The sequence below is a fragment of the Palaemon carinicauda genome, chromosome 2, assembly GCF_036898095.1.
Source record: "Palaemon carinicauda isolate YSFRI2023 chromosome 2, ASM3689809v2, whole genome shotgun sequence".
Lineage (NCBI taxonomy): Eukaryota > Metazoa > Arthropoda > Malacostraca > Decapoda > Palaemonidae > Palaemon > Palaemon carinicauda.
In genome coordinates, this window is record NC_090726.1 from 116264473 (window position 1) to 116276221 (window position 11749).

The following is an 11749-nucleotide window of genomic DNA, read 5'->3' on the forward strand; positions in this document are numbered from 1 at the left end:
GACCACAGAATGAAGAAATTACAGTTTACTCGGATCACAATCCTTTAACTCTCGTTAATTAGATGAAGAATAATAATCAAAGATTAACTAGGTGGTCATTATGTTTGCAACCATATTTTATTAATGTATAGCATATATTAGGTAAAGACAATGTGGTTGCAGATTATTTATCTCTGACTGAATTGGTGGATTCAGGTCCTGAATGAATAATCATTTTTGGGGGGAGCTATCTTACAAAGGTTGTCTGGAATAGAGTAAATATTCTATTGTAGGTTTAAATAAATGTATGTAAATAACATAAAACTTTCGTCATTCATTTAACTGTAATTTTCATGTAAATCAGTATATACAGTATAATGTTACGCACGGACCCAGTGAGGGCCAAGTTCTTTAAGTTTTCTTCACAGCCAGAGCTAGCAATAATATGTAACAGTGATATTAAAGGAGTGGGTAATCATAAAACACTGCAAGAGTCATATTGAATATTTATTTACAAGCAAAATAACACAGAAAATCACTTTAAATGGGAAGATATCAAACCACAAGCACAGTACAACAAACACATATAGGACCCATTCATCAACAACGACACGGAAAGGCAAGACAACAGTAAAAGGAAAGAATAACCTCGCAAACTACCATTCACCCGACAAATTACACAATTACATTGACTGACAGAAAAGAACAAGAAAGTCTCGGAACCTTAACTCTACCCCTCTTTATACAAATCTAGGTAAAACTTCCCATCCCCACAATACACATAAATCACATTAATAGTTAACCTACATTAATACAAAAATAAAAACTCCTGATGTAGGAGTTCACTGAAAGACTAATAAAGTCCGAGGACCAATCATGGACGAGACTTTGTTTACGCTAACCGCGTAGCGCAACACAAACAGCGGTGAAAAATCACTAAAGGCGCCGCCCTCTACTCCTTCAGAGATGAAATGGAGGCAAACCAAAATCACTACCCTTACCAAAAGGAAGATAGGTCTCAGCTTTAACGGGTACAGTAGTGATGGATTCTGGTCCGTGGAGAGTCCTTCTCCCCGCTGGTAACACACACAATTACAGCAAACCCTCACCATGCTCAGGAGAAAGTGATAGCATTTAACTGCTGCTGAGCTGCTCCTCCAAAGGCGGCTATCAAATCCTTCACCGCCTCCTTCACTGAAGACACTGGATCACTCCCACTAGTAATCTCCAGCGGTTGAAGAGCCAACTCACGGTGAGATCTTCAAGTTTGAAGATGGCAGCTATTTCCTCACTCCCATTTACCTCCAATAAAAGGTCCCTCGTCACTTCGCCCAACACTCCCAAACAGTCAACATGGAAAACAAAACAAAACATTCCATGGGTGACGTACCAATCTTAGAGCCTAATACATCAACCACTAGATGGCGATGAAAAGAAAATTAAATTAAAGTGACTTTAGGTGACACTCAAAAAATTACTTTATCAATTAAGATAAATTAACCAAAATCCCCGGTAAAGTTTGTTACATTTCCCCCCTTAAATAAAAATCTTTATGGAATAAAAATTGATAGATAAAGTCTCAAGTCAAAGCAACCCCTATTTAGTTTATCAAAACTAGCTAGTTACTTTACCCTTCAAAATATAATCTGAACACTAATGATTTTAATACTTTAACTAGTGTCATCCTAACAATAACAAAAAAAAAAAAACAATCTCCTGAAATGTGAAAAATTTCATTATCACAAGAAATCAGCGGGATAAGGCATCTGAAACAACATTCTCTTTTCCAGAGATGTGCTTAATATCCAGACTCCATTCCTGCAACAATAAGCTCCACCTACACAATCTCTGATTGTGACTTAAACTTTTTCAAAAAAGTTAAAGGATTATGATCTGTCCAGACTTCAATCGGTGTCCTGCAGCTGGAAAGATAAACCTCAAAATGTTCAGGAGCGAGAATCAGGCTCAAGGTTTTCTTCTCTATGGTGGAATAACTCTGTTGTGGTTTAGTTAATTTCTTTGAGAAGAAAGCCACTGGATGTTCTACCTGGTCCTCCACCTGCGACAAGACAGCTCCAACACCCACATCACTGGCATCTATTGCCAACTTGAATGGTACTTGAAAATTAGGGGCTTTCAAAATTGGATTAGTTAATAAGGTGGATTTTAACTTATCAAACGATTCTTGACATGCGCTCGACCACTGGAATTCCACTCCTTTCTGCAATAATTTAGTTAAAGGATTAGCTATTTGGGAAAAATTAATTATAAATTTTCTATAGTATCCTATCATTCCCAGAAACCTGCGAATGGCTTTCTTGTTATCCGGCACCTGAAAATTTACAATTGCCTCTACATTTTCAGACTTTAGTAGTACTTTACCCTGACCTACTTCATGTCCCAAGTAAACTACCTTCGCCTTTGCTATGTCACACTTTGCCAAATTAATCACCAACCCAGCTTGCTTGAGCTTAACAAACAGTTTCTCCATTCTCTTTAAGTGTGTAGCCCAATCATGGCTATACACTATGATATCATCAATATAGACCACTACTCCTTCCAGTCTACCCACAATCTTATTCATTAAACGCTGGAATGTAGCAGAGGCGTTTTTCATGCCAAAAGGCATAACATTACAGGCATATAACCCTTCATGCGTTACAAATGCGGATACCTCCCTAGCCCGCTTAGTCAATGGAACTTGCCAGTATCCTTTTAACAAGTCAAATTTACTAATATACTGAGCATTCCCTATTTCATTAATACAGTCCTCTACTCGAGGAAGAGGAAAGCTGTCAGCCTCAGTGACTGCATTAATTCTCCTGTAATCAAAGCACATCCGGTACTCACCTCCCTCCTTCTTCACCAAGACTACAGGAGAAGACCATGGACTATTACTGTCTTCAATTAAATTGTGCTCCAACATATACTCTACTTCCTTATCAATAATCTTTCTTTTTACTGGATTGGTCCTATAGGGGGCTTGCTTGATGGGCTTAGCATTTCCCACTTCCACATCGTGACTCAATACATTGGTAAGCCCTGGAGAATCCTGAAATAATTCTGGAAAAGATTCACATAAATTTACCACAGATTCCCTCTGATCCCTTTCTAGGTGTAGCAAATTCCCAGACAAATTACTTAACATTTCCTGATTATTTCTGGGCCATGGCATATCAATGCCGAGACCTACAACACTAGGCTCAACCCTATTGAGTAATAAGATGGGTTCCTTACTCTCACGCTCAACAAAAGGTTTCAACATATTTGCATGGCATAGTTGATACTTACGTCGCCTGTCTGGTGTTTCTATCAGGTAGTTAAGACTACTAACTACCTTTGCAACCCTCCATGGACCTGTAAACTTTGCTGTTAAGGGATTTCCTGGAATTGGCAGCAGAGCAAGTACCTTATCTCCAACCTGAAATTCCCTAACTCTGGTCTTTACGTCTTACTTTTCCTTCATCTTCCCCTGACCAATTACTAGATTATTCATAGCAAATTCCCATGCCTTAGTTAACTTACTCCTGGACTCTCTCAAGAACTCTATCAAGCTTACGTTAGGGTGACTCCTCTCCCAACTCTCTCTTATCACATCCAAGGGACCCCTTACCTTGTGACCAAAAACTAATTCAAAGGGGGTGAAACCCATTACATCACTTAGTACAGACCTAAAAGCAAAAAGTAAATACGGGAGAACTTTATCCCATCCTCCCGGATTATCCCCACAAATTTTTTTTAACATTGATTTCAGCGTCTGATGGAATCGCTCAATCTGTCCCTGGCTTTCTGGATGGTAAGGCGATGACCTGATATGTTGAACCTTAAACTCCTGTAAACTTTTACAAAAATCATCGCTTGTAAAATTAGTCCCGCAATCAGATTGAATCGTCTTGGGCAAACCAAACCTGGAAAAGAAGTTTGTCAATGCATTGATGACCTGCTTACTCTTAAAACTCCTCAAGGGCACTGCTTCCGGGCACCTAGACATTCGATCCATTATAGTTAGTATGTATTGATTACCACTGCTGGTTTTAGGCAATGGGTCTACAATGTCAATCAAAATTTCCTGAAAAAGTTCCCCTACTGCTGGAATAGGTTTTAAAGGTGCCTTAGGGATTTTCTGATTGGGTTTACCAACCAGTTGACAAGTTTTGCAAGAATTAATAAACCTCTTTACCTCAGATCTCATCTTTGGCCAATAAAAGTGTTCAGCTATTTTCCTAAAAGTCTTTCCAATTCCAAAATGACCTGCGAACACATCCTCGTGTCCCAACCATAAAATCTTGTCCCTATATTTATGGGGCACTACCACCTGTTTCCTTACCTCCCAATCATCAGACGGAACCATAGTTGACCTACTCACCCTCAGTAGGATGCCGTCTTCCCACAGATACCGAGGTCTACTCAAATCAGAGTCTACCTCCACTCCTAATTCTCCAAACTCCTCCTTCTGAGCTAACCTAAGTGATTCCCTATCCCACCCTACTGAGCTATCCCACTCAGAGACCAGACTAGGACTTGCAGAAGCACTTAACCCATAAACCCCTCCCTTTGACAGCTCCTCTAGACTATCCAAGCCTAACTCTTCATCCTCTATCCCAGATGAGTGTGCTGCCGAGCGAGTCACAACCATTACCGGTTCAATTTCACTAACGGGGTCAGCATACCGACATTGCACAACCCGTCAATCACATACCGTACCTGCCTCTATATCGTTAGCCAACACAATATCAACATTGCTTACGGGTAATACATCCACCATTGCCAACTTCATAGGTCCATTAATCCACCTTGAGTCTACTCAAAACTCACCCAGAGGACACGCTACTACCGTATTAGGAAATCCACCTAATACTACATACTCTGGCTCCTCCTCTCTGAAGTCCCAGGGCAATGAGGACCGTAAGATTACCGACTGGGCCGCGCCAGTGTCCCGTAGTATTCTCACCCGCCTTCCAGACCTTGACCGGTCTTTAGCGAAAACCTCGCCTTCTGCGACGTTCTTACTGAAGCAACTACTTACCTGGGACCTGCTCCCAGCAACCTTACCAATCAAGCCTACCGGCTTTGACTTACCCTGCCCTTTCCAGGCAGTACAATCAGCCTTAACATGGCCCTTTTTCCTGCAGAAAAAAACAAATGATTTCACTTCCACCCCTACTTGGTGATGACTTTGCCTTCTTTGGAGAACTCCCTCCATCCGACTTACCAGACGTTACCGCTGCTTTCTCGCCCTTCTTACCTTTATCCCATTTATCGAGTCTCGATGAAAAACGATTTACTGACTTATGCGATAAAGTATATTCATCCGCAGCAACCGCTACCGCTTCTATAGTTTCCAATTTCAAGTCTTCTAAATGTACTTTAAGTTCCATCCCAATGTGATTTTTAAATTCCTCAATTAATATTAGTTCCTTTAAACTTTCAAAATCATTAATACCCTTCGCTTTTAACCAATCTAAAAACGCACTTACTTTCTCTCTGGCAAATTCAACAAATGTGCAGTTATACAGTTTACGCAAGTTACGAAAGCGTTGACGGAACGCCTCCGGTACCAGTTCATAAGCTTTCAATATTATCTCTCTGACCTGTTCGTACTCTGCACTCGTCTCTTCACTTAGCGCTGCATAAACCTTCTGTGCCTTACTGATCAATCTGCATTGAACTAAGGTAGTCCACATTGATTCAGGCCAACTCGGTTTTCTCGCTAATTTTTCGAATGCAGAGGAAAATTCTGCGACATCGGATTCATTAAATATTGGTACCAGCTTAATTGCGCTGCCAATATTAAACCTATCTTCCGCTTCTGGTCGCTTCAGCCAAAGTACCTGTAATTCATGTTCCATTCTCCTAATTTCCAATTCTCTTTCCTGATCTAACCTAACCTTCTCCTGTTCTCTCTCGTACTCTAATCTAGCCCTTTTCTGTTCTACTCTAAGCTTTTCCTGTTCTACTCTCACCTGTTCCTGCGCTATTCTAAGCTTTTCCAATTCTTTTTCCTGATCTAACCTAAGCTTTTCCCGTTCCCTCTCATGAAGCCTCTCTCTTTCCCTATTAGCTACTTCAGTCTTACCCATTTCTAACTGTAACTTCAACTTTTCCATTTCTATCTTTTGCAAAGCTATCTTATCCTTAATTGACTCTGGTTCAGCTAAACTAGGACCTGCTATTCTACCTTGCATAGCCTTCATTACCTGAAGCAACAAACTCCCTTTCTTCACACCTGCGACAATAGGCAACCCAAGATATTCACCAATTATCATTAAATGGCTCTTACTAAGATCACCTATCTCCTCCTCCCAATCAGGACTATGGAAAAACTCCGAAACATTAAACCCAGCCACTTCCTCTGTATCAGTCATTTTGTTGAAGAAATATAACTAGCGAAACTGATAATTACCACCTCCTTCACTATTTGTTTACATACAATTACATACGCTCTGGGGATCCTGAAAATACTAGTTTTACAGGATCCTGGCAAGGTCGCCAAATGTTACGCACGGACCCAGTGAGGGCCAAGTTCTTTAAGTTTTCTTCATAGCCAGAGCTAGCAATAATATGTAACAGTGATATTAAAGGAGTGGGTAATCATAAAACACTGCAAGAGTCATATTGAATATTTATTTACAAGCAAAATAACACAGAAAATCACTTTAAATGGGAAGATATCAAACCACAAGCACAGGAAGATATCAAACCACAAGCACAGTACAACAAACACATAGGACCCATTCATCAACAACGACACGGAAAGGCAAGACAACAGTAAAAGGAAAGAATAACCTCGCAAACTACCATTCACCCGACAAATTACACAATTACATTGACTGACAGAAAAGAACAAGAAAGTCTTGGAACCTTAACTCTACCCCTCTTTATACAAATCTAGGTAAAACTTCCCATCCCCACAATACACATAAATCCCATTAATAGTTAACCTACATTAATACAAAAATAAAAACTCCTGATGTAGGAGTTCACTGAAAGACGAATAAAGTCCGAGGACCAATCATGGATGAGACTTTGTTTACGCTAACCGCGTAGCGCAACACAAACAGCGGTGAAAAATCACTAAAGGCGCCGCCCTCTACTCCTTCAGACATGAAATGGAGGCAAACCAAAATCACTACCGTTACCAAAAGGAAGATAGGTCTCAGCTTTAACGGGTACAGTAGTGATGAATTCTGGTCCGTGGAGAGTCCTTCTCCCCGCTGGTAACACACACAATTACAGCAAACCCTCACCATGCACAGGAGAAAGTGATAGCATTTAACTGCTGCTGAGCTGCTCCTCCAAAGGCGGCTTTCAAATCCTCCACCGCCTCCTTCACTGAAGACATTGGATCACTCCCACTAGTAATCTCCAGCGGTTGAAGAGCCAACTCACGGTGAGATCTTCAAGTTTGAAGATGGCAGCTATTTCCTCACTCCCATTTACCTCCAATAAAGGGTCCCTCGTCACTTCGCCCAACACTCCCAAACAGTCAACATGGAAAACAAAACAAAACATTCCATGGGTGACGTACCAATCTTAGAGCCTAATACATCAACCACTAGATGGCGATGAAAAGAAAATTAAATTAAAGTGACTCTAGGTGACACTCAAAATATTACTTTATCAATTAAGATAAATTAACCAAAATCCCTGGTAAAGTTTGTTACAATAAATTCACGTTATTTTTGAGAAATAACTCTTTTTATCGTGTATTTTGTTACGAAGTCTCATATAAACTTATTTAGGTATGCTCTATCACATACGAGGTATTATGTCATGTTTATATTCCCACGTGGTTAGAATGGGCATGAAAATTCTCGAAACAGATTTAATCTTTTTTTTATTGTTTTAAGGAGTGGGTGGAGTTAGCTTAGAGAGAGTTGCTTTGCAAGCAAGGTTTGTTTCGCTGTTCAATTTTCTACGCTGGAGCCTTGCCACTAAACCACGAGAATGGTCTACTAGAATTATCCAGAAGTAATAAGTCAATGTATATATATATATATATATATATATATATATATATATATATATATATATATATATATATATATATATATATATATATATATAGCCAATATTAAATCGTAAGCAGCAGAAGAGATTAAGCTTATCCCTTTGAAAGAGCCAATTCACTCTCTCCTGTCAAGTGTGTACCCTCTTAAACATAAATTTTTTTTATAACCAGCCTACATCGTGTATAGTGTGATTATTGACTGTTAATTCACGTTTAGTGATTTAATGTAAGTACTTCTTTTACATAAATTTTTGTAACTTGCCCTGTAAGGTCTAGGTCAGACAGTGAAGTGTATTTATTTTGGCTTACATGTTCGGTAACCTTGTGTGATCCAAAAAGACGTAAGTGTAACAGATTCATTTATGTAAATTTAATTTACTGTTTGATCATTGGAGTGTTAAAGTGTTAACTATTATCATTAATTATCAAAATTAAATATTTTTATGAATGAATTTCCAGTGAAACAAGTGATCGCATAATTTCTTTCGTTTTAGCATAATGTTTGGCTTTAATTTATTATTTCGAGTAATTTAAATATGGTTCTAATTCTTTGGTATTATTGTGGTAACTATTTATAGAATATATTTATTTTGGTTTAGTGTGTATTATTTCGCTCACCAATATTTTCATTAGTTCTTGCTTATAATCCCTGACTAAGAATCAAAGTATAACGTTGTTTTTGAATGGTTCAAGGGAAATAATCACCCAGATTTGTTTTCAGTGTACGTAAAAGACCTTTGGATGTTAAGTTTTTCTATAGATTGCCGTGAGGGAGTTGCCAAATTTTCTCAGAGCTCTGGTATTAATTTTCAAGTACAACAAATTTACGTAAAAATAAATACACACACACACACACACACACACACATATATATATATAATATATATATATATATATATATATATATATATATATATATATATATATATATATATATATATATATATATATATATATACATATATATATATATATATATATATATATATATATATATATATATATATATATATATATATATATATATATATATATATTCTGCGTCTATCTGCCAGGTTTTAATTTCTGTTTTCGCCGTGCCCACAAAATTGAGATGACATTTTTCGAGATATAGTAAGGCAATAATGCAGAGTAGATGCTTGAATCCATTTTTCCTTATTAGGTCTGTGTCTCAAACCCTGGTGGTTTTGGTTTCATTAATTAGAAGCCTACTTCATTAGTTATATATAAAAAGGAGATTATGGGCCTTGAAATAGATAGTAAGTGAAATGAAATACTAAACTTGAAATTAATTCCATACACTGAACTGATGAAAACCAATTATGGATATAGTGTGTGTGAAAATTTTTAACCTTGGAATAAATCCATGCATGAAAAAAGAAAACCGAATAACCGCAAAAAGTAGACAGATCTATTTCTTATAAAAACCATATTGCGTCCAAAAAAAAAAAAAATGAAACTAAATATCCTTCATGAGAAAACTATATGCAGTTATATACTAATTCAATAAAATGGTGATATTATATAATTTTAGGAATTACGACAATTACGTAGAGAAATTAGCCTGAAACAAGTCAATATACTTAAAAATAAATGTCAAAAGTGTTTGTGATACCACAAATAGATATTTATAATACAAATATGCTCTTCGTCGTGAATCTCTCGCACAAAACGCAAAACAAAATACCAAGACGCGTTTTTAAAAGCTTGCATAAAACTCCCAAAACCCTTAAGACAAAAAATAATGCGAATAATGAAGTCTTTTATAACCAAACTAGTTTTTGTCTTAATTTGTTTTCGCTTGCAAGTGCAAGACTTTGAGCATCTCGCAGCCACAACATTTTAGCTCTTATCAGATAAAAGCATCTTTCAACACCCGGGGAAAAATAAAATATGGATCAAAAGACTCAGGCGTTTACACAGCGTTATCGCTCTCGTCAGTGCTTAGGATGACCCTTTTACATCTCCCTCTTATGCAAACATCTAACAGGTTTATGGTCACTAACATCATTAAAGATTCACTACGGAATTTTAAAAACATGAGTTATTACATATGTGTGTGTGTATATATATATATATATATATATATATATATATATATATATATATATATATATATATATATGTATGTATGTATACATATGTATGTATATATATGTATATATATATATATATATATATATATATATATATATATATATATATATATATATATATATATATATATATATATCAGCCGTTACTAGTCCACTGCAAAACAGTCCTCAAACATGCCCCACTTGCGCCTGTTTATGGTCTACCTATGCCAGTCGACACCCGCAAATGTTCTTAGTTCGTCAAACCATTGTCTTCTCTATATACCCCTGCTTCTTTTGCAATCCATAGGGACCCATTCTGTTATGCTTAATATCCATCTATTATCTGCCATACTCATTATATGCCCTACCCACGTTCATTTCTTTTTCTTACATGTTGTTAGAATTTCCTCTACTTTGATTTGTTCTCATAATTATCCATGTTGCTCTTTTTCTGCCTCAGTGTTATCCACATCATTACTCTTTCCTTAGCTCTCTGAGTTTTAACTAGTTTATGTTCTAAGGGTTTAGTAAGAAACCAAGTTTCTGAGGCATAAATTAATACTGGTAGGATCATCTAATCAAATACTTCTTTTTTTTTAGAAAAAATTGCATTTTATTTTTATAATCATTTTGTCCACCAAAAGCTCTCCATCCCATGCTTATCATTCTTTTTTTTCAGTTCTCATATCCTCGAAAAACACTTACTGCCTCTCCTAAGTAATATATTCTTTAACAATCTTAAGAGTTTCGTCCATAACCCTTATTTGTTTTCTCTCTGGATTTTCATTGAACATTATCTTAGTTTTATTCATATTCAGTGTCAATCCTACATTTCTGTTTTCCCTAATAAAATCGTCACTCATATTTTGTAATTTCACTCAACACAACTATGTCATCTGCAAATCTGAAGTTGTCGAGGTATTCACCCTTGATATTAATTCCTACATTTTCCCAAACAAAATTTTTAAAAACTTCCAAGAAAAATTAGGTCTTAAAGCCTAACTCCTTTCTAAATAAGAATTTTATAACTATCTTTATGTGGTTTAAGGATAGTTGCCCTTTCCGTATACATATCTTCAAGTATTCTAACATAAGATACATTTACTCCTTGTCTTTGAACGGCTTTCATCACTGCTGGAGTTTTGACAAAATCAAAAGCTTTCTCATAATGGTTTGTCATAGTCTAATGATTTTTTCATTAGCTGGTTAATTGCATGGATATGGTCAGCTCTTGCATACCCACTTCTGAAGCCTGCCAGCTCTCTTGGTTGATAAGTCTAGCTGTCTTTCTATTCGGTCTAATATGATTTTTGTGAATATCCTATATATTACCGAGGAAACTTAATGGGCAGTAATTTTTCAAGTCTTTGTATAGCCCTTTTTGTAGACTAGTAAAATATAAAGCTTTTACAAGCTGTAGACATAGAACATCCTTTAAGACATTCTTTATAAATTTCGGCGAGTTTACTGTGAGTTCTCCTCCATCTGTTATTGAATCAATTGTTAGTCCATATTTCTTTCCTCTTTTCATACCTTATATATATATATATATATATATATATATATATATATATATATATATATATATATATAGATAGATAGATAGATAGATAGATAGATATATATATAAAAATATAGGTATATATATAGAAATATTTATATATATATATATATATATATG

At 36.4% G+C, this 11749-nt stretch overlaps 1 protein-coding gene across 1 annotated transcript; it reads right to left on the reverse strand.

The window, feature by feature from the left end:
- Positions 1 to 473: 473 nt before the first annotated feature.
- Positions 474 to 6344, reverse strand: LOC137626613 (serologically defined colon cancer antigen 8-like). The gene is made up of 2 exons (XM_068357634.1): positions 5992 to 6344; positions 474 to 5958 (listed from the first exon to the last, which is right to left on the reverse strand). Exons 1-2 carry the CDS (start codon positions 6342 to 6344, stop codon positions 5088 to 5090), a joined length of 1224 nt encoding a protein of 407 aa, XP_068213735.1. The 3' UTR covers positions 474 to 5087.
- Between the last annotated feature and the right edge of the window lie 5405 nt (positions 6345 to 11749).

Coding starts and splice junctions, on each gene's coding strand:
- LOC137626613 (XM_068357634.1), bottom strand. CDS start 6,344: ATGACTGATACAGAGGAAGTGGCTGGGTTTAATGTTTCGGAGTTTTTC. Junction 5,959..5,991: donor AGGGAACGGGAAAAGCTTAG/GTTAGATCAGGA, acceptor GGAAAAGCTTAG/AATAGCGCAGGAACAGGTGA.